The sequence below is a fragment of the Cyprinus carpio genome, chromosome B15, assembly GCF_018340385.1.
Source record: "Cyprinus carpio isolate SPL01 chromosome B15, ASM1834038v1, whole genome shotgun sequence".
Lineage (NCBI taxonomy): Eukaryota > Metazoa > Chordata > Actinopteri > Cypriniformes > Cyprinidae > Cyprinus > Cyprinus carpio.
Window position 1 is genome coordinate 22,636,160 of NC_056611.1, and position 23,561 is coordinate 22,659,720.

The window sequence follows — 23,561 nt, forward strand, 5'->3', positions numbered from 1 at the left end:
GATGGATACCTGGTGATTAATGCGAAACAGGACTGCGTGTTTGGCAATTTGACAATTTGGCAGAACCAGCCTGACACGTGGACCAAACATTGGGCTAAATAATGTAAGAATAGTATCCATAAAGCCCAATAATGATTTGTCTAATATTGTCCAAAAGTTTGTCTGGATGCATGGCCTTGACATTAACAAATAAATAGGAAATGTTTTCTACCATATTTATTCAAACTACACAAGTTAGGTTACTTGCATTTTCAGTATTTGCCTTTGAAAAATGTTTTTACCCTGCTGTCAGAGCAGATCTGGAACATATCTGCTGCTTTGTCCTCATGTGTATATGGAGTTATATGCCTTTACTTGTTTTACCCCTATTTATGATACTAAAGTCCTGCTGAAATAGCCGTTCCCATGCACTTGTGAAATGTTTACGCTTCATTTAATTAAGTTGACATGTAAGTCATGTGTCTGTCTGTGACATTATGAAGCCATTGACAATATCAAATTTAGGTTTATTCTTATACTGTAGATGTTTTCTGACCGAAGTTGTAATTTTTTGGTATATTATGTCACTCAGACAGAGAATGGTCTCAACCATTTATTATTTTCCACTTTTTGCCTCTTCCCATTTGTGCAAAAGAATAAAAAAAAAAGAAAGAACAAACTATAATTATATATATCAGATTATATTATTTACATTATGTGCAGCATATGTCAAAGAAGTATCTATTTCTAACAAATGTATTTCTAACATAAGAAAGAACATTTATGAGCGTACATTAGTGTTGCAATGCACATTTTTAGACTGAGGTGATTTGCATTGGCACATTTTTGTCCTTTAGCATCAATACCACAAACCATACAGACAAGAAATACATGAAAATACATAATTCTTCATGAAATCAAATGGCATAGTAATATTGTATGATAATATTATTATTTAATATTATCCAGCCCTTTTAAAAAAAATTAAATATACTTTTATTTTTTAAATTTCCATTAATTTATACTTTGGAAAACACAGTTCATCACTGGTCAGAATAGATGTCATTGCTGACTCTTGTTCTTAAAGACTTTTGCAAAACAATGTCTCAGCTTGTGTAAAATATGTCTGGGCTCAATAGACTTCAGTGCATCATATGTTCAAGTTTTTCCAGTTCATTCCTATCGAGCCTGTCTGAAGCATCTTGCACAAAAGCAAAAAATGCTGCGTTGTGTTCAATGCAACAGGCTCCACCAAGAATTGCTTGTTTTGCTTTGCCCGTCATCCTTCCTGAGCGCTGTCAGTTTCCACATCTCTCAAGGCATTGTATCTGGAGAAGTTTGGTTCTGGAGTGGTCTCATTGGTTTATGCATAAAGGGCATCACCACAAAGGTGAAGATGCCCACCAGCATTAAAGCCACAGTGATTGTGATGATGGCTGCAACAATGGCATAATAGCACTGATTGGAATAAATTATCCTTCTCATGCGACCCCTCATCCTGCTTGGCGGCCTTCCCACATCGATCATAGTCGCCTGGCCAAGACCTTGCTCCATGACTCCAAGCGGGTTACCGCCAGCCTGCTCATCTTTCTTCTTCAACACCGGCAAATTTAAGGAAGTCTTAATGGAGCTGTTTGGTGGAGGATTCTTGAGAATGAGTTTGCCCTTGCTCCGTTTAAATCGCACAGAAAGCGCCCGTTGCATCTCAGCTGGTAGTCTGCGGAAGATGTCTTCGTTATTTCCCAACTGTGGTAGATCTCGGCCATGTCGGATTTCCGTCAGCTCCCGACAGATCGGACAAGTCAACGTCTTGATCTCTGGAGAATTCACGTTGATGCGCGCCAGGCATTCCAAGCAGAATGTGTGTCCACAGGAGAGTAACTTTGGAGCTTTGAAGACGTTGTCGAAGCTGCAGAAGCACACAATGCACTCTGTGTCCTGAAGGTCGTCTCTGGGTTGCTCGGTCTTGTGGTGTCCAGGCTCAGGGTCTCGGTCTCTCCTCCTTCCTTCCTCGCTGCGACCCCGCTGATGCCTTCCTCCCTCTTTCCGGTCCCGTTCTCTACCTCGGCTACTTTCTCGACGCCGGTTTTCCACATCATTGCTGCGGCTTCTCCTAACAGGCTTCTGTCTCTGTCGTTGCTCTGAAGTTCCCAGGTTGAAGCTGCCCTTGCTGTCAAACTTCGGCTTGACATTGGGCCCTTTTTTGCTGCCCTGTGGTTTCTGTTTGCCGTCGCTCATCATGTAGAGCCTTAGATCCACAGGAGCAGATAAAGAGAAAAAGATGAGCAGAGAAGCCTGTGAGGGAAGATGGAGAAAACACTATCAATCTAGGTTACAAATACACTCCATATCAAGCTTTAGAAGAACTATTTTGGGTTCCCAAAAAACCTTTCAGTTATTAAAATAACCTTTTCTTTTTAGTTTGAAGAACATTTAATAATCCGAAGAACCTTTTAGTGTATTGGAAAGGTTTCATGGATGTTAAAGGATTTTCATGGAACCACTGAAGCCAATAAAGAATCTTTATTGAACAGTTCTTAAAAGAGCTAATCTAAAGGACCCTTTTACACAATGAAGAACTTTTTGTGCAATGGAAAGTTTCCATGGATGTTAAAGGCTCTTCACAGAAACATAGATGTCAATAAATAACCTTCTACAATCAATGGTATTCAAAACAGTCACATGATTTCATTACAGCTCTGGAACTTAAAAGTGTGGCATGACCTTTAAGAGCTTGTGTATGTAAAGTTGGAACGAACAAACTCAGGTCACTGAAGCATACAGCTATGTAACTCCAGGGTGGAGACTGTAAACTAAATTGTACCATTAGCAGTCAAGTGTGACGAGAACAGCAATTTAGTCAGTCATATACTAGTGGTTATTGCTTGGTTTTCTTTTTATTCCATTATAGGCCTTGCATGGCTCTAAATTTGCCCAAACGGCATTCTTAAACTCTAAATTATCAGTATGATCAAAACTTTGCTGAAAAAACTGTTTTGTACAATCTACTAATAGTTTCTATTTTTAATGTTGTATCAAATATGATACTCAACAAAAACACACATGCAATTTTTTTTTTTTTTTTATATTTTTATATTTTGTCTTTTAACAAGCTCTTCTATTTCAAAGAAGTAGATTTGTCTGACTATTATTTCATATGCAGGGTTAACAATTTTGAGTTATCTTGTTCCATGTTTTACACTGTTCATAAGTAATCTTGGGTTAGGAATTAACACACTGTAGATTTGTAAACCTCAGGCTACTGTTCTTATTTGCATGTTTATGAGGTTGATAACACTGAATGAACATGAACTGAGTGCACAACCTGTTTATCCATCTGTGGGAATTTTGCCTGGTCAATTCGTACTTAAACTACAAAAATAATACTCATGGCATTTTTAACTTCCTTATATGCTGAAACAACATTCTGCATGTGAAAGTTCTGTTACTGTGCAAAGTGCATGAATATTATGAGGTAGTTTGTAATCACCTGTTGCTAAACACCATGACGATCCATTTTAGCACTATATAGTTTCAGTGCTAACTGCCTTTCAAATTGACAGATTAACACAGAATTACTTTGAAAATCCCAAAAGAGTGTTTGACCTAAACTCTGAGTCTCACTGTACAGGAATGTCAACCAGAATATCAAGGTTTTACAACAGAGTACAGATCCCAGTTTCATTCTGTATGCTTATGGTTAAGCTTTAACACTGAGTCAGCGCATGAAAGTCACGAAATAGGAATGTCTAATAGCAAACAAGTATGAAGGATTATTGAATATTACTTTTTATATAACAAAAGTTATTCTGGAATCAAAAAGTCCAAAATGTAAAGGTTTTACCCACTGGCCATTTTAAGCTTTTATCAAAACATCAGTTTTCAGGTGCATCAACTAACAGAGTCACACGGAACTTCTTTTTCAAAACATGTTAGTATAATTAATATATTTTGTACTAAATGACTTCCCAAATTGAAGGCACCCAACCACATATGTAGCACAAACCAGATAAAGTCAGCTGAGACCTGTCACTAATTTGGACAATAACACACCTTACATTTACAGGCGACACTGGGGCTAGTTGTCACACTGAAGGTTTGTTTTTGAAAGTCAATTGCTTTTAAGAACACAACTTGTAGAAAAAAGTCTTTGCCGCTATAATTTCCCCAATAATAATCAGAGAAGATATAATTAATTTAACACACCAATAGCAGGGCAAGTTTTCTCATTGAAATAATAGAATTAAGCAGCCTATTAAAGGCTTTTTAAACAGGAAAAAAATTATGAAGCACAGAACAATGAATAATGTGGCAATATATGCAAACAAATATGATTTTAGAATTTTAGTTTGTAGGACAGAATTCTCAAAAATGATTCAAATTCAAATTTACAAAACAACTACCAGAGAGCATATTTTTGTAACTGGACTCAAAGTTGACTCAAACATTGTTTAAATATAGCCATGTGACATCAACTCCTGCATTTGTAAACTGACTAATTATTTCTCTACATTTGCATACTGACTAATACCGTCTAATCATTTAAGATCATATCCCTTAAAATGAAAAGTGATTCTTTTAAAGTGATTTTTTTTTTTTCTAAAAACATGCAACTACCTATGAGCTGAAGAGCAGTTGAACCTCGATGTTCATGGGCCTCTGAAGTTCGCCTGGCTCAAGAAGCACATATTCCAGTCTAGGTGTGCGTTCAGTAAAGCAGCGTGAGAGGTGTGCAGTCCAGTCCTTTCTGAGACTAACCTGTTAGTTAATGTAAGCAACGTGTCTCCACCTCTTTGCATATCCCTCCCTCTTTCCTTTGACCCCTGTCATACCTGTTTGACTCGCTCAGGTGCTATTTGGAATGGCTTGAGTTTGAATGTGAGGAATCCACTGACCTGTGTTTTATTTTTTTCAACATCTCTGCTGACCTTGAATGAAACTGAATCAAACAGGTGTGGATAGCAATGCTCTAAATATCTATGTGCGTCATGTTTGTCCATGCAAAAATCAAAGACATGATGCAATGGCTGCAGGGAAGTTGTTAGGTGGTTAATGACAAGTCTGCGTTTTTCCTACTCCACTACATATAACTGGAAATATTCACCATTTAGATGGGAACAGTAAGGAAGTTTATGAAGATCTCATGAAGTCGTTTTCTCTCTCTCATACACACACACACACTGCCTGATAAGTGAGAACTCTCCCATTCCGGCATGTGAAAATTTTATGTGCGTATTGATGATAAAGGCTTATACCTTCTGTTGTGTTGTAAATTATTTTATACCCGTCATACCTGTACCAATATCTTGTATTAAGAGCTGTTGTCAACACACTGTTGCCATTACTGATTCAGGTGATAAAGAGAAATGAGACTGAAGAGCAACTTTAGATGATTAGATAAACCGTATGCAAAATACACATGGCTGCATCAGATATCCAGACTGTTTTTAGCAGGTCCATGTGGTGTTGTGGTGAACTGTAGTTGCATTGATTGAACAAAGAAAGGTATGGAAGCCCTTTTCTCCCATGGAATAAAAAATAAAAAGGTAACTGCAACTTCTTAATCACAATTTTGACTTTTTTTGTTGTAACGCTAAGAAAAAAAAGTCACAATTGCTAGATAAACAGAATTGTGATATATAAATTCAGAATTGTGAGACAAACTCACGTGTCGCAACTCCAAGATAAGTCTGAACTTTTTTATTTTTTATTCCGTGGCAGGGTCAGAAAAACAGAATTGTGAGAATGTAAAATGTAAAAAGCATCAGATAAGTTACCAGTTTGTAAATGAGTGAAAACCAGCCCGTCCTGTCTGGATTTTACTACATAAGTCTGTTTGATGATTTGGTTTCAAATACTTGAAATGCAGAGGAACTTTCATAAGTGACCATTTACACCAAACACTCTCACTAAAATTCGTAACCATCTTACGTTTTGGCGAATTCGTGGCTAATTAATAAGAATTTGTACAACATCTTTCACAATTTTCATATGATCTAATTACGACCCACTGAAGATTAGGTTTAGGGGTGGACCTTGTGTATACATTCTTCTTTGTACAAATCAAATCACATCATATGAAATACATATGAATTTAAAAACCTCCTCATGAAATAGTGACATGTTTCTCAAGATATCAGGTCAGTTCAGTACAGAAAAAACATTCAAAAAGACTGAACATGGAATCTGAAAAAACCTTTCAAAAGGAAAACAAAACTGAAGATGGAATTTGAAAACCTCTTCAAAAAGAACACAAAATGGAATGCAGAACCTGAAAAAACCCTTCAAAAAGAATGTAACACTCGATTCACAGAACATTTTTTTCTTATCCCACTACTTCTTATTCACTCTGTGAATCACCCTTAAGTCATGGCCTACTTTACATCCAAAAACTTGATTAAAATCTGGTGTTATTTTGGCTCACATAGTCATAAACACAATAATATAACCAAACAAGGCCATATAATATTGTGCCAATCATTCAAATGAATTTCTGGTTAAGGAAAAACATTTCTGTTGACATCAGTTTTACAACATTAGCTACTCATTGACCAATAGCTAATTTCAGCCGTCCTTTCTGTTCATCTGGGAGCTTTAGGGGGAAACTACAAAAACTACTGGAAACTACCAATCATTGACTGCTGGGTATATATTAAACTATCAGAACTTTTCTTAGTAAAAAATAAAAAACAGCTCTTGGATTGAGATGATATATCCACACTCAAATATTCTAACAAACTGCAGGGTGTGCCTGTTGTAACACATTAACCTTTCTGTATTGATAAATACATTTTATTGCACAATCCTGTCCTTTTATATTAATGTATCAATGGTAAACAATGCCTTTGTCTGTGAAATTTATCCATATTACTATCCCTATTTTAAATTATGATAATTTCCTCCTGGTTCTCTTCCCTAAATATCATGTATTTTAGACAACTGCCTGAGGCGCAGGAGGTTTAGCATAACATATCACTGAAAACAACTTCTCCGTGTAGTTATGAAAACACTGTTGTCTTAATTACCTACAACAGCATGACCTTTGATCACATCCTTCTTTAAATCATTTCAGAGGTCAGTATATAAATAATAAAAAACACCACGTGTATTACTTGTAATCAAAATATATTTCCTCATTCAAACACATGAAAACAACTTCAGCGGAAACATCAAAATTAGGAGTCTCCAAAATACTTTCCACAGATCAGACAAATTACCAAACGAAACATCTGATCATTTCCCATTGAACACTGATGGAGTGTCTCACATCGCTGATCTCCTGTCTGTAGAAATATTGCTCGTCCGATCTCAGGATCAGCCCAGCTCTTCACGGGCTTTGCCTTGTTTGCGGGGCATCTTTTTACTGCTGCTGTCCTCCAGTTCTTTGTTTTTATAATAATGAGGAGCCACTTCCAGCAGCCAGCCACTTTCAATCTCTATCACCTGAAAAACAGATAGAACATTTAGAATAAAGCATATTTTCACTTTTTCTGAATAAATATGAAGTGTTTGCCCATGCAAAACTTGCTGACAAGACTGTAGGGTAGTTTTGGTGGTTGCCAAATCATTACTATGTTGTTTCTAAGGTGCTAGGAGTGGATTTTAGTGTGTTACTATGTGGATAAGCCGTTGCTTACAGACTCAAGTAAAAAAGAACCAGTCAGTTCCAATACCTAACCTTAAAGGGATCATTCACACAAAGAAAATTACATTTTGTCATTATGTTATTCCAAACTCTTAAAATCTTCATCCATCTAGAGAACACAAATTAAGATATATTTGATGAAATCCGAGAGCTTTCTGATCCTGCATAGACAGAAATGCAATGCAAAATAGTCCATGTGATGTGCCGTGGGTACTGTCGGAATCACTGAATCAAGTCCTTATTTTTGTTTTCTTTGTGCACAAAATATTATCGTAGCTTCATAAAATTACAGTTGAACCACTGATGTCACATGGACAATTTTAACAATGTCCTTACTACCTTTCTGGGCCTTGAATGTGGTAGTTGCTGTCTATGAAGGGTCAGAAAGCTCTCGGATTTCATCAATAAATATGAAGATGAAAATGTCATACGGGTTTGGAATGAGTGAGCAATTGACAGAATTTTCATTTTTGGGTGACCTATCCCTTTAAAGTCCACTTAAAGATGAAAACGCTGTCATCATTTACTCAACCTCATGTCACTCCAAACCTGTACGATTTTCCTTCTACTTTGAAACACAAAAGATGTTGGTAACCAAACCGTTTCTGGTCCCACGGACTTCCATAGTATTTTTTTGTCTATATTATGGGTGTCAATGGGAACTGAAACCATTTTGGTTACCAAAATTCTTCAAAATATATTCTATTTTGTGTTCCAAAAAGAAAGAAATTTATATACAAGTTTGGAACAATATGAAGATGAGTAAATAATGACAGAATTTTAATTTTTGGGTGGACTAACCCTGGAATATGATGCTTGGATGCGATAACATTAGTGATATCAGACTAAAAATGACAGTGAAGGGCGACTCCATACCTGTCTCATAAACTCTTTGGTGGTGAAGACCAGCTCGTGGTAGATCATCCAACGTGGCTGCTCCTCGAAGAGTGAGCTGTTGGGATGGACGAAAACAGTCTGCTGGTGTTTGACTGTTTTATATCCCCCTTTACTCAAGCGTGCCGTGTGGTAGAAATATCCCGCAGTCACCGCCTGGAAGAAAATGAAAGAAAATCACATTTAGATCATAATCTGGTGAAGCTGTTCTATAATGTATTGATATTTCTTTTTTACACATCTCTATTGAGTGAAATATTTTACATAATGATCACTAAACTACATAACTGACTGATTAAATTTTGCAATAATTCAATTGCTGCTGAAATCAGATAAAAATAAGATTTGTGCACTTATTCATACCACAAATGATTCTTAGTCACCTAACCTGGATTCATCAATGCCAAACACCTTGAAATATAAAAAAGCATCTGGTAAAATGTAGCAACACAGTCACCAAATATGTAAGTGTTCAGCTATTGTGTTAGTCTGAATGTTGAAATACTCTTTAAAATACTGATGAATCATAGTGACACTATAGTCTCTCACAGAACAGGAAGTACTAAAAAAAAAAACACACAAGAGACACATATTTACTTTTGAAAGGTGATTTCATTAAGTTTGTTTGAATGTTCCCTGTTCAATACTTTTCCCTCACAAAAAAGCATTGTAACCTGGACTGAAAAAACATGTTAACCTTGGGTTAAGTGCAATGTGAAAATCCCTAATGACACAAGCAAGCACTTACCTTAATGGTAAAAATGCAAATTGTGCCACAAATTCTACTTCAGTGTTTTAAGCCGGAAAGGGCCACAAGTAAGAGCATCTCAAAACTTTAAAGTTAATTCAGTTTATAAAGCTAAACTCAGGTTCATAAAGTCAAGATAGCAATCACATGCAAAGCAGCAAGCTTCTGCACAAACACAATATCACTGGAGGAAATGTGAGAAAGAAAGTAAGTGGGAATAAGGAAATCACCTTGCGAATGGGCATACTGTCACCGCTGCAGCTGGATAGTTCCACTTCGATCCTGTCCATCAACCCCTCCAGCTGATCACGGACATCTCGAGCTCTCTTCATGGAGCGAAACTGGATGAAGTTCTCGAAGCACCACTGAGTGGAGTAACCGCTCTCTACCCACTGACACAGAAAGAGAGAAACTACTGAATGCGTTTTCTTTTCTAAATGGTTTCTAAATGGTTGTTCATGTGACAATGTGCAATTAGAGATACATATTCACATTGTTTTGTTAAAACGAAACAAAAAGTATGGTTGAAAAAAGGTGAATATTTTACAAAGGGTCCAGTTGAAAGGTTGAATTGTTTGTATGAGAAACTTTGTTTTAGACTATAAGGACATTTTACTTTTGTTCCCAAAAAGGCATAAATATTCTTACAAAACGATGATATTGTATGGCACAAATACAATCAGGATCAGTAGAGTGAAAGCATTACTGTAATGAATGTTTACTAAATACAGCCTGCTTCATAACTTAAATTAAGTACTTCTGTAATCTAGCAACCAAAAAACTTCTAAATGCTTTATTTTAGAATGCTGCCAAAAATGCTTTTTTTTAATGCAGTGTTTCTGCTGTTTGAACAGACATTCTTACAAATTATTGTTCATTCCAAAGTTATAATTGTACAAGACAAGAACTTCCTGCTACAGCATCTGCACATCAACACACATGCCCGCAGAGGCCTGCATAACCTGTTCCCCCATAGGGAAGTCACGCTAGATGTGGGGAGTATTACAACAACAAAAAATTTTTTATAACAAAATCTGCTCTAAAAAAGTACAAAAAATCATAATAATATCTCAGTGATATTTCCAAGTGCACACATAAACACACCTGTGTATATACATTGAGCAGCACCATGTGATCTCCTCCTGGTACCACAAAGTTCATCCGAGCATTGTCGGCATGAACCACCTTGTCCTTGGGGCGGTAGAAGATGGAGTTGTTCACCGACAGCATGGCCGCTATGGTTAGAATCTCCTCAGAGCACTTATAACTGAAGGACAGACCAATGAGCAGTGTTTAAAACATCACAATAACAACTCCAGGTAAAAGGCAATGATGAGTACATTACAAAATTTGCAATTTTGACTCACTGTTCAGAAGCCAGAATCATTTTACTCAGCATGGGGTCCACGGGAAGTTCAGCCATCCTTCGGCCGAGCTACAGTGCAAGAGGAACCAAATGAAGTTAAATTGGCATATTTCCATAAGGGATATTCATAAATGGAAAGCTGTAGAGTCATTTATTCCAGAACCCTTATTGACACCCAGCTTTTTGTTGTAAACCTCTTTGTAAATGTGTTGTGAACACAACATAGTTTACCCAAGTTTGTATTCTAATGGAGCATAATTATAGGGTTGTAAAGTTTTTTTTCATACCTTAGTGAGTTCACCGAGGTGGTTAAGGGCGCCCAAGGCGTAAAGCTGCTCCAGTGCCAACACCAGTGTTTCGTGAGGAGGAGGATCCATGAAGTCGAAATGAATCAGATCATTTATGCCTGGCACGCAGATCAGGAAAAACATGTTCGCTTTTAAGCACATATTAAAATAGCTATTGTGTTTGATTATAGGGAGTGAATGAGTGTGTCAGGTCTATTTATGTTTGCATTAAAGTTCCAATTAAAAAAATACCACACCCCAAAATCGTCACTGTTTGTCATAAGAAAAAGATTTACAAAGACACTCAACACTATAAGCATTGTCTGAATATCTTTCAGAGAATTTCTCAGAACCTATTTCATATCCATCAAATTGGCATGTGGATCTGTCATGGGGAAGTCATGAAGAAAAACTGATTCATTCATTCTTACCGAGACTTTTGAGCAGCAGAACCACATTGCCTAAGTTTGTTCTCTGGATCTCAGGGATGGAGGTCTCTTCCATCTCATGTTTAAAGGCCCAGGCAGTGTACAGCCTAAAACATTTCCCAGCAGCCACTCTTCCTGCACGACCTGCTCTCTTAAAACAACATTCCAACATTATAAAAAAAAAAAAGCAAATATGACTAATATGACTTCACTTAAATGAGTGATTCAGGATTCAAATGACAATTAACTACAAATAAATGAGTGATTCAGGATTCAAATGACAATTATTTATTAATAATATGAATGTATTAATATTTAATATGACTTCACTTAAATGAGTGACTCAGGATTCAAATGACAATTATTTATTAATAATATGACTGTATTAATATTGATACTAAATAGTAACAATTATTATTGTTGCTATATACAATTATTAATTATAATTTAATAATGCTATTATTTTATCATGAATATTATTGATGATACTCATACTGCTAATAATAAACATAACGTGCATCATTTTATAATAATTTATTAATACTACTAACTATTAACAATAATCAAGAAAGCAAATAATTATTGTTGCTGTTGCTATTTATAACAATTCATTATTAATAATGATTAATACTAACAACAACAATAAATGAATAAAACTACATTTTGTTACATTCATAAATCTAAATGTCTAACACTTTTGAGTCCACTGCACACTTTACAGATCAATGTTGTTGCTAGAAGCTTCTCTTACTCGTGAACAGGGAGTGACAATGAGAGATTCCATTCCTGTTCTTGCATTGTAGCTCTTTTGTTTGCAGAAACCTGGATCAATGACGTAGATGATGCCGTCGATGGTGAGAGACGTCTCTGCGATATTTGTGGCCACCACAACCTGTAGCCCAAAAACACCACACACAGTCACTAAAGAAATTCATATTCAGAGTGTAGCACATTTATCAAGATGATCAAACAAAATATAGAAAAACATTTCCATAAGAATTTGCATCAGTCTGGTTTGTCTGATTTTATTTAGGATAAAAGCGTCAGCTAAGAATACATTTTCAAGTAAATATGTGTAATCTTCCACAGATTTCAACAGATATGCTGCCCCCTGCTGGTGCTTTTACTTTGCGTGCTCCAGGCGGAGTGGGATTGAAGATCTTGGCCTGCATGTCTGAAGGCAAGTTGGCATAGATGGGCAGAACAATGAGTTCAGATATCTTCGAGCCCAGTCTCCTACATCTCTCCTGTAGAAGTTCACAGCACGCTTCAATCTCCTCCTGCAACACCAGAGGACACAGTAAATGTCAATATTACCAATATAAATATCGTCTCGATGTACATAACACACAAATACCAGAACGTTAAATCTTTCTGGCTCATTACAGCTTTTCTATTTCGACAAACAAAGCATTTTTTTTTATTTTACATCATGTGCATTTTATGCCTTTATCGATAAACGGTAGAAAGAGACAGGAAATGGATTCAGGGTGATGCAAGCTTGTATTAAGTGTAAATGTATTTAGTGCAGTTAACATGTTTGTCAGTAGCGCTGCAGCTCCAATATAATATCTCTGGCACACTTGTTACCAATATAAACAACATATATTAAAATATACCTGATATAAAAATGTTACATAATAAAATAAACAGCTACTTTTTATGTTTGAATTTTACGTTTATTTGTATAGCACTTTTCACAACACATATGGTTTCAAAGCAGCATGTTACCATCAACCAGCCGGAGGACGGTGACTGTGTCAAAGGGAAAAAGTGATAGTGACGTATTGGAAAAGCTTTTTACTGCTACGTCATGACTCAGACACAACACAGCTACTCTTAATAGATGTATGCACTGATAGATACGGCTCATGTCCATCCACAAAGGAAATATGAACTATAAACAGACCGACTGTGCCAAGGACTGACCTGTCCTGTGAGGAAGACCAGTACGTCTCCAGTGGGCTGAGTGACATGGATCTGTAGCACTGACACAACACATGCTTCCAGGTAGTCGGCCTCCGGAGCCTGAAACAAAAGTCAAATGATATTAATAATATGCAATATACAAATGAAGGCAAAAATAGATCAGAGAAATCACTAAACTGGATTCTTACACCATGTCTGAGAAAGTCTGGTCGATAAAGCGATAAATATTTGATGTTATGACTAATACCAAATAAATGGCTGAAATTAAAATTCTACACTATTTAGACTAAATAAATCAATTAAAATCATTTTAATGCTAAAAGTGAATTTAGGTATCACAACATTGCATGAAAATGGAATTCATTTGTTAAAGATTACATTTAACAGTGTTATTAATTTTTCCTTTTTTAATGAGGAAATTTTATGAGCTTTAGATTGTGGTGAGTTCATCTAAATATAAAAATAAACATGCACAATTAAATATACAATACATTACATTACACCCCTAATATAAATGTCATCATATGACAAACTGAATGTCTTGTGCTTTAATCACGGTCCATTACCTTTGTGTAGTAGATATCCACGGGAAACCTGCGACCTGGAATCCTAAATACAGGTGCGTCATCAAAGAAGCAGGAGAAGCGCTCTGTGTCCAGAGTGGCGCTGGCCACCAGAACCTTCAGATCAGGGCGGAACCGTGCAATGTCTTTAATTAGACCGAAGAGGATGTCTGTGTGCAATGTTCGCTCGTGGGCCTCATCGATGATGATCACACTGATCACAGAAAAACAGACAATTAAAAACCAATGTTGGCAATCATATTTTAAACTGTCAAAAATATTACATCTGTAAAGGTAAGCTTCCCAATCATACAGAATTAAAAGATCAAATATTAATTCTGTAAAGTAAGATTCCTTAAATTACATAGAGTAAATATTAAAGGGATAATTACTCACCCTCATGTCGTCCCAAACCCTTAAGACCTTCGTTCAACTTCATAACACAAATTAAGTTATTTTTGATGCATTCCGAAACAATCATCCCCACACAATAAACACCAAGAAACATAACAAAAACAACGCTAAAAAAAACAACAAGAAAACAGGTAAAAAAACGTAATGTTACAAAACTAGTTAAAACACGATATTACGAAACTATGAGAATACTTTTTGTGCGCAAAGAAAACAAAAACAACGACTTTATTCAACAATTCGTCTCTTTCGCGTCACACTATAGCACCATTTTGGAGAGTATCACATACGTAAACAACATATGTACGCGGATACGTTGTTTACGTTCAGATCAAAGCGTAAAAAACGTAAGCTGCGTATGTGTGTACATATGTTGTTTAGGTATGTGATACTCTCCAAAATGGTGCTATAGTGTGACGCGAAAGAGACGAATTGTTGAATATTACGAAGTATTCTCGTAGCTTTATAACATTACGGTTGAACCCCTGATGTCACATGGATTATTTTACCGATCTCCTTGCTATGTGTCTGAGCCTCGATCATGTAAGGATCTTTGATGTCTATGGGAGGGACAGAGAGCTCTCGGAACGCATCAAAAATATCTTAATTTGTGTTCTGAAAATGAACAAAGGTCTTATGGGTTTGGAACGACATGAGGGTGAGTAATTAATGACAGAATTTTCATTTTTGGGTGAACTATCCCTTTAAAATATTAACCCTGTAAGATAAGTTTTTACCTGTAGCTGGCGAGGTCGGGCTCTGTAAGAAACTCTCTGAGTAACATGCCGTCAGTCATGTACTTCAGGATAGTGCGTTCTGACGTACAGTCTTCAAAACGGATGCTGTAGCCCACCTGTGGAAAATATGACAACATAGCTGATCAAAAGACTAAAAATCTGCCACATAAAAAACCCCACAATGTTCAGGTATGCAAATACCTTAACTTCTCATATGTACACAAACACAATGGCAAATCTGAAGGCTAATCATATATAAAATCACACATTTAGCAAGCATTATGACCTCATTTCCTAATTTGACATTCATTTCCTGTGCGACTCTGGCTGATACAGACATGGCCGCCACTCTTCGAGGTTGAGTACAGCCAATCTTCATTCCTCCATTAGTGTACCCCTGATAAAGAAAAGACAAAACAATCAAGAAATGCAACCTTTTTTTAATGTTTCTGAGCACAAAAAATGGTAAATGTAATGGAAATATAGCTAATATGAACTATTAATGCTCACACATCAGACTTTAAAAAAGAGGCCTTGCATGTTCCTGATACTTTATATTCTTGTGAAGAAAGGCACATGCACCGGTATTGGATCCACAAAATCCTAAAACTATCTGCCAATAAATATTTTTTTTTATTACAAGTACGTACATCTTCCAGGAGATACTGAGGGATCTGGGTGGTCTTGCCAGATCCGGTTTCACCCTCTATGACCAAGATCTGGTGGTCTCTGATGGCAGCAAGAAGATCTTCTCTGTAAGGAAAGATGGGAAGGCTGCGTCTCACTTCCTGGATGGATTGCTTCTGCTTCTCAGCTTGTGATAACTCAGGTTCACTTTCCTGAAAAAAATAGGAAGATACAATCTTGTCATTACTTCTAGTATTAAAGACATGGAAATATAATGAGTGTAAAATATAATTTAATGATGTTAACCATTTCTGACAGTGTTCCTTTCATAGTAATGGCCGTGCTGACGAAGTTGATCATCTCCTCTTCCTCTAAAATGAGCTGGTATTTCTCCTGCTCCTCCTTTATCCGGCGTTCCCGCTCTTCTCTGGCCCCGAACTGCAGGGTGGCAGTGGCCACTCTCGCCTCCTCCCAGCGGCCCTGCTCCCCACCTCCCTCTCTGGGAGTCTCTTCAAACTCCAGCTCCATGTCTTTCTGAGGAATGGACTGCAAAGTGGGGACAAAGAGGAGAAGAGAAAAACAATATAATATTTAATAACAAAGTATGTCAAATAAATTACCTCATGGTTCTTTAAAACAGAAAATATCTGTATGAATTTCCAATAAAACAAACATATGTGTGATATACACTACTGCTCAAGGCTAAGGGTTTGATAAGACCTTTTTCTTCTGTTTCTAACCAAGGCTGTATTTATTTGACCAAAAATACAGTAAACAGTAATATTCTGAAACATTATTCCAATTTAAAATAACTATTTTCTATTATAATATATTTTAAGATGTCATTTATTCCTGTGATGCAAAGCTTAATTTTTAGCAGCCATTATTCCAGTCTTCAGTGTCACATGATCCTTTAGAAATTATTCTAATATGCTGATTTAATGAAGAGAAAGATCTAAAAGAACAGCATTTATTTGAAACAGAAAACTTTTTTAACATTATAAAAGTCTCAAGTCACTTTTTTAATTGAATGCATCCCTGATGAATAAAAGCATTAATGTATTAATTATATGAAAAATGGAAACCTATCCCAGTCTTGTCAGTTTGTATTAAAATATCCCATAATCCCCCTGTAGCTCATCACCTTGTTTCTGTTCTCCTCTGGCATGTAGTATCTGTTCTTTCTCTCCTCTTTTTCTTTCGCTCCAGCTTTCTTGTAGTCTCGGGCCAGGTCTCTGACCTTCCGCTTGTAATCTAAATCTTTCTTTTCCCGATCTGTGAGGCTCTGAGTGGAGAAGAGGTATTCCTCGTCCTTGATTTCAGCCTCGAGGTCATCAATCTTCTCCTGCTCTCTTTTGCTCAGATACTGCCAGCGGGACTGTTTCCTTAACTCTGGAAGCTGAAGAGACCGCACTGAATGTTAACAGATATCACTGCTGCTTCATACAGATTTCTAGAAACTGGAGTATTGTATTTATCAGGTCAACATGTTCACATCATCAAATTTCCAACTGACAACATTCTTGTGCATGCAAATACAATTTAAGACTTCCTCACCATTTTCTTTTGATCCTCTTCAGCCATTTTGAGATTTTTTTGAGCTTCCTCATAAGCCTGAGATGATGAAAACAGACAACGCACATCATAAGCCCTCATAATTTCCTAGATCATGCCGAGATCCGTCAATATGAAACTAGCAGACATTATTTTGTTGTAGCAAGATCTTGTTCAGCATTACCTTTTTGTCATTTCTCTCAAGTATGTGTCTCGTCTTGTCTTTGTCCTTCTGTTTCACTCGTTCAGCAAATGCATCCCTCTCCTCCAGATCTTTAAGTCTCTCTCTCTCTTCCCGCTCCCATTCTTCCTCCTCCTCTTCAGCAGCTTTTTTTGGCTCGTCCATGACTTTAGTGCTGAAAGAGTCAAAGACCAAACAAGAGAAACCACTGAGAACAAAAGCACAGTAATGAAATGAATAGTTGTCACTTTCTGACTGAATGAGCCAAATTTAAAGCCTTTCATTGGAAATGTTTTGTATTAGCCCAGGGGTTTTTCAAACTGGGGTCCGGGGACACACAGAGCCACAAGGGAGTGCTTGGGTTTGGTGTAAATGTTTAATTTAAAGAGAGAGAGAAAAAAATGTAAATGTAAAAATAAATAAATAATGCAAATTGGAATAAAAGAAATCATTTTAATTAAATACATCCAAAACAGATTAAAATAAGTAAACAAATGGGCAAAACAATAAATAAATTTAATCTAATGGTACAGTACTACAATTAACATGGAAAAAATCAATGTAACTTAATAGAAACTAAATGTATTCCAAATATTTTTTCATTTATAACGTTTTTTTTTGTTTTGTTTTTTTCACAGTATAAATTCTTTATACAAGACATGGTTTTAAAATTTTAGAACCGGGGTCCATCGCAAGAGGATCTTCATATTTAGGGGTCCGCAGCATCTAAAAGATTGAAAGCATAACATAATAACCTCTTTTTGCTGTCCTCTTCACTGGACGATGGACTTTCGTCTCGTTTCTGTCTGAGGTGTTTCCTCTTCTTTCCTTTGTCCCGGTCTTTACTTTTCTTCTCTTTTCCTCTTTCTCTGGCCATCTCTCCATCACTCTCACTGTCCTCCAGAAGAGTGTAGGTTCTGTTCTTTCTCTCCATTTCCATGACTTGTCGTTCCACCGCCCGCGCAGGTTTTTCTGCCACATGTTTTTTGGGAGCCTGAAATGGACGGTCATTAAATTTAAATATATATCTTAATTTATGAATTCTATTAAAGGTGCTGAGTGAAAACACTTACTTTGTTGTACAGCTCATGTGCAAACGCTGTGATTCTTTGATCGATATCAATGGTTCCGGTTTGCTGAAGCCGAGCCACAAAGTCCTGAGGTCCAGAAGACTTCTGCACCAGACCGATCATGAACTGAGCCACATATCGGTCACTCAGACCCAGGATGTCATGGAGCTGGTCACTAACCCACTGTTCCAGATTGGCCATTGTGACTGTGCACAACAACACAACACATACAGTCTTACACAAGACATAATATAATGTGAAACACCAGATAACGCAGCAATATAAGCTATTAACTGTGCGTGACCAACTCGAATTCAAAATTTCAATAAAATAAGTTGTAATGAAATAATCTTATGTGTACAAGAAAATTCTGTAGAAGCTGAGACTGTTATTTTCCGATACAGAACATAGAAATTAACAGCAAGACAACAGCGGACACTCAATTGTTTATGTATTGATGTACTTAGAAGATTTATGCCCATTAAATCAACCGCACCGTGTACAGTCAGATATGTGTTTTATGTACATACACAATAAATACACGACTGCATCAGAATTCAGAAGAAACTTCAGACTTACGTTAGCGTAGCGTCTCCACACGCTTTCTGCTATGAAAACATGAAGGCTACTTCCGGGTCACTACGTTCTGAGCGCGACCTGCCAAAATAAAAGTCTGAGTAAAACGTTCAGACGTGCTCTAGCAAACTAAGCGAGTAGATAGGTAATCGATATGAAATTGGTCTGTATTTGGTCTGGTTTGTAGATGTCGCTAACTGTTCTGCTAAAATGGATTTGAGTCATTCTCGTGAAAATTACATTTTAATTATCGCCCAAATCGTCAATGAAACAGACGGCGTTGTCACGTGGTACATGTCACTTTTCTCAGTGCAAGTCGAAATTATTATTATTTGTGATTACTAGATAAAAAGATCAGATAGATGTTACTGGCTAGATTTATTTCATGCACCAATGCAGGGAGACCTGTTTCCACTGATGATGATATTTGAATCCTTTATCGTTTGCGGTTCAAAACGAATTCCTGTCAAAATACAAGTCCAGATTTAAAGCGTTAAGAGCCCCAGATGTGTCATGCTTACAATATGAATAATTATATTTTCCGGTGGACGTGTCGCATGCATTTCATATTAAAACGAATGCGTAATATAATGCCTAATTAAGACATAAATCATAAAAAATGTACTTAAAACGTATGTATATTTTGTAAAATATTATGCATATTTTGTAAAGAATGTTCAAAACTATGTATTTTAGTATAATCAGATGTGCTCAGAAAGTTAAAAACTTTTTTTTTTTAGAAACTTTTGTATCACCGATATAACTTGCATTCAAGAAGAAAATTATATATGTACATTGTAAACGATGTGAAATATTCTCTTGTAGTGGCAGGAATTGTTTGCATTTCTTCGATAAACCACATCATCTGGTGTGAGAGAGGAAGTGGTCGATATAACCATCACCTCAACTGTGACAAAACATCACATGCGGAACAACTTACCAGATATAAACGTCTCAGAGCATCCAATCTCTTGGCAGAACGTCTTGCCACCGTTGAACTAGTGTGCTTGGAACCTAGTATAACTTTGATTAAAGAAAAAAATATTTGGTTTCAATTTATAGATTATTGAGAGATATTGTCGGAGTGCCTTTATGGGGGGATTGATGACTGATGGCTGCAGACCATGTGTTGTTATATGGGCTGTATTTGTGCTGTCCTCCGTCATGGGATACAGACCGGTAATTATTGTTCACGGGATATTAGATGGACCCAGACAGTTTGAGATTTTGTCTACATTTATCAATCAGGTAAGATCATCTATTTTATTTATTTAACGTCATTTTTATTAGGCCTATATACGTATATTTAATTTAAGTAAAATAACTAATGCACTTCTATTTGTATTTTTACATCATATTTTAAATGTTACATCATATTGTGATTTTAAAAAGGTGTTTTTCTTTTATTTTATAGTTTTTGAGTTATTAGTTTTTAACCTGCATTTTTAAATAAGTAAGTTTTGGCTCAAAATGCAGAATGCATTTTTGTAGATTTCTGTAAAATGCAGAAAAAGCTAATTTAAAAAAAATAAATTAGTCGAAGTTCTAAGAAACCAAATTTTTTATTGCAATAGCATAACATGTTTAAGGTGTTTCAGTTCCATCTTACAGTTCACTATATTTGGCACATAGTTCTCCTTTTTGTCAAGGATGAAACTCACCAACTTCTGTTTTCCACTGTTTTAGTCTCATCCAGGTACCAGTGTGACCACGCTAGCCCTTTATGACTACATTTGCAGTATGAAGCCACTGTGGCAACAGGTAGATGGATTCAGAGAGGCCATCAGACCCATCATGGAGAGAGCTGATGATGGTGTCCATCTCATCTGCTTCTCACAAGGTCATCTAAACTTATATCTAATAAGAAAATTGCTACAAATACAACATAAAAAACACTCTTATTCTCAATAAATCTTCATTTAATCAAAAAAAAAGCAAAAACAGTAATATTCTGAAATAATATTTCAATTTAATTTTCTATTTTAATAAAGTGTAATTTATTCCTGTGACGGCAAAGATTTCTTTTGGGGAAAAAAATCATACTGACTCCAAACTTTTGAACGGCACTTTTGAACTGTTTTTATATCATATTTTCAAAGGTTTGGGGAAAAAAATCATACTCACTCCAAACTTTTGAACGACACTTTTGAACTGGCTTTTATATCATATTTTCAAAGGTGGATTGATATGTCGAGGAGTTCTTGCAACCCTGCCGATGCACAATGTTCACTCTCTGATATTCCTGTCTTCACCACTAGCTGGCCAGTATGGAGGTCAGTCAATCCTGTCCTCCCTACGTTACACACACCACAACATCTCTTTTCTTTAAAGAAGAGCTTGTAAGTGTTTTGTCCATGCTTTTACAGATTCGTCTTATTTGAAATATTTTTTCCCCAAATTTATCAAGTCAAGACTGTACCGTTTTTGTTACACTACATGGGGACAAGGGATATCTATCTGCAACTACTGGAATGGTAAGTGGATGTGTCACTTTTGTAAATCAATGTTCTGCATTTCATTTGATTCACAGTACATCCTTCTCTGTTATTTTATTCTCTCTTCAGATCCACACCAAAGAGAGAGATACTTAAAGAGCAACATCTATCTCGCCCCACTGAATGGAGAGATAGAGCATGCCAATTCAACAGGTAATTTCAGATGACATGGCTTTTGCTATCCTGTGTTTATACGCTGCTCAGATGACAGCTTTTGCTTGGGTTGTTTGTGCACTTTCAGTTCAGTGGCCTTGAGTTGTGTTGTATACTGCTGTTCCCTTGCAGTGTGGCGAGACAGCTTCCTGCGCATACAGAAGCTGGTGCTGATCGGTGGACAAGATGACGGCGTTATTACACCATGGGAGTCAAGGTCTCTGCAAATATTTCATCACGGGATATTAAGCATCTAAAGTTAGTCAGAGTTAGAAATCATCAAAGACTTACATGCTGGTAAAGGGTTAATGTGGTGTTTAGCAGACTGGAATGAATATGTGAAGTATGTAGAGTGACATTTGAACTTCAAAAGGTCTTATAGGATTATGTGGTGGATTTTTAGAGCATGTTTGCAATCGCTAAAACTCAGGCCCTGAATAAAAATCATTTCATATCTTTTTACAGTTTATCTCTTTTTTCCCCCACAGTATTTTTGGGTTTTATGACAGTAATGAAACTGTGGTTGAGATGGAAAAGCAGGATGTGAGTGGATACATTCATTCCTATAACCGTTTTGTAAAACCACTTTTAATTTTATTATTATTTTGTTTAGTTCGTTAAAGGAATAGTTCAGGAAATGTACTCACTCTCAGGCAGTCCATGGTGCAGATGAGTTTGTGTCTTTATCGAAACCGATTTGGAGAAACTTAGCATGATATCAATTGCTCACAAATGAATCCTGTGCAATGAATGGGTGCCGTCAGAATGATAATCTACATGACTTCAGTCTATCAATTACTATCTTGTGAAGTAAAAAGCTGCGTGTTTGTGAGAAAATAAAATCCATCATTAAGATGTTTTTAACTTCAAATCATTGCATCTGGATAAAGACCTCTATCTATAATATTGCTTTCTCCAGTGAAAAGTCATCTTGCCTGGATCAGGAGAGAAATATGCACAGATCAAGCACCATTTCCATGCAAAAAAAGTCTTATTGTGATGTTTTTATCAGCTGTTTGGACTCTCATTCTGACGGCACCCATTCACTACAGACAATCTGTTGGTGAGCAAGTGATGTAATAAATTTCTCCAAATCTGTTCTTATGAACAAACAAACTCATCTATATCTTGGACGGCCTGAGGGTGGGTTTTCAGCAGAATTTTATTTTTGGGTGAACTATTCCTTTAATGCTTTGAATTTAGTGGTGCAGTTTAGTTGTCCTAACCATTTTTCCACTTTCCCCAGTGGTATCTAAGAGATGCTTTTGGCTTGAAAACACTGAACTCAGAAGGAGCCGTGGTCAAGTGTGTCGTCCCTGGTGTACACCATACATCCTGGCATTCAAACCTCACAGTCTACAAGAACTGCATAGACAAGTGGCTCAACTAATCTGGAGACGGAAAAAAGGAGACGGAAAAAGGGAAACTGATATTGTTATATGCATATGCACAATCCTCAATGTAATCATGTCTCATGTAGATTATGATTGTACACTTATTAATCACCTAAGATTTTTTGCTAACATAATGTGATAAATTATTATGATTGGTTTTCTAATATATAGTTTTCTAGCTATTTTCTATTCATGTCAAATCAGTTTGAATATTGTAAGAAAGTTATTCTGTCCTGCTGCCACAGATAATGCAAGTCTAATGTTCAGTTTTAATAAATGAAATTCTAAAATAAATTATTAAATTGTTATAAAAAATGAAATGATCATTGCAAAAGTGTGTTTGTCAAGGGGTAGGCTATTTCTTCAAGTTGGGCTATATATATATTATATATATATATATATATATATATATATATATATATATATACATAAATACTTAAATTAGTGACATTCGCCAAGTATGGTAACACATACTCGGAATTGGTGCTCTGCGTTTAACCTATCCAAGTGCACACACACAGCAG

At 36.3% G+C, this 23,561-nt stretch overlaps 3 protein-coding genes across 5 annotated transcripts; 1 reads left to right on the plus strand and 2 right to left on the minus strand.

Annotated features, from left to right (window-relative positions):
* Positions 1 to 584: 584 nt before the first annotated feature.
* Positions 585 to 4,752, minus strand: rnf183 (ring finger protein 183). Its single transcript, XM_019116775.2, has 2 exons — positions 4,597 to 4,752; positions 585 to 2,274 (listed from the first exon to the last, which is right to left on the minus strand). Exon 2 carries the CDS (start codon positions 2,218 to 2,220, stop codon positions 1,294 to 1,296), a length of 927 nt encoding a protein of 308 aa, XP_018972320.1. The 5' UTR covers positions 2,221 to 2,274; positions 4,597 to 4,752; the 3' UTR covers positions 585 to 1,293.
* Positions 4,753 to 7,087: 2,335 nt separating this feature from the next.
* LOC109112226 (pre-mRNA-splicing factor ATP-dependent RNA helicase DHX16-like) lies at positions 7,088 to 19,150 on the minus strand. Its single transcript, XM_042739852.1, is given in 21 exon segments — positions 7,088 to 7,422; positions 8,501 to 8,674; positions 9,497 to 9,658; positions 10,371 to 10,533; positions 10,634 to 10,701; positions 10,920 to 11,038; positions 11,351 to 11,498; positions 12,060 to 12,239; positions 12,475 to 12,627; positions 13,277 to 13,375; positions 13,843 to 14,053; positions 14,988 to 15,103; positions 15,274 to 15,384; positions 15,638 to 15,826; positions 15,921 to 16,160; positions 16,759 to 17,013; positions 17,172 to 17,228; positions 17,353 to 17,524; positions 18,105 to 18,343; positions 18,423 to 18,625; positions 18,999 to 19,150. Coding segments are annotated over 20 exon segments (3,183 nt in total). The 5' UTR covers positions 18,621 to 18,625; positions 18,999 to 19,150; the 3' UTR covers positions 7,088 to 7,293.
* LOC109111599 (lysosomal thioesterase PPT2-like) lies at positions 19,079 to 23,354 on the plus strand. Of its 3 annotated transcripts, none has more exons than XM_042739851.1 (9): positions 19,079 to 19,140; positions 20,058 to 20,243; positions 20,682 to 20,835; positions 21,173 to 21,268; positions 21,362 to 21,469; positions 21,560 to 21,643; positions 21,776 to 21,860; positions 22,132 to 22,186; positions 22,890 to 23,354. In XM_042739851.1, the coding sequence occupies exons 2-9, from the start codon at positions 20,088 to 20,090 to the stop codon at positions 23,031 to 23,033; spliced, it is 882 nt and encodes a 293-aa protein (XP_042595785.1). In that variant the 5' UTR covers positions 19,079 to 19,140; positions 20,058 to 20,087; the 3' UTR covers positions 23,034 to 23,354. The 3 variants fall into 3 exon arrangements, with proteins under 3 accessions (XP_042595785.1, XP_042595784.1, XP_042595783.1); XM_042739850.1 differs by lacking the exon at positions 19,079 to 19,140 and adding an exon at positions 19,271 to 19,285 and having other exon boundaries at positions 19,821 to 20,243; XM_042739849.1 differs by lacking the exon at positions 19,079 to 19,140 and having other exon boundaries at positions 19,407 to 20,243.
* The last annotated feature ends 207 nt before the right edge of the window (positions 23,355 to 23,561 follow it).

What these genes read in the sequence shown, in the direction of transcription:
- rnf183 (XM_019116775.2), bottom strand. Translation starts at nt 2,220, where the DNA reads ATGATGAGCGACGGCAAACAGAAACCACAGGGCAGCAAAAAAGGGCCC.
- LOC109111599 (XM_042739851.1), top strand. Translation starts at nt 20,088, where the DNA reads ATGGGGGGATTGATGACTGATGGCTGCAGACCATGTGTTGTTATATGG. An exon ending in TCTCATCTGCTTCTCACAAG is followed by an intron (nt 20,836 to 21,172) that starts GTCATCTAAACT and finishes ATATTTTCAAAG; the next exon opens with GTGGATTGATATGTCGAGGA. An exon ending in ACTAGCTGGCCAGTATGGAG is followed by an intron (nt 21,269 to 21,361) that starts GTCAGTCAATCC and finishes ATGCTTTTACAG; the next exon opens with ATTCGTCTTATTTGAAATAT.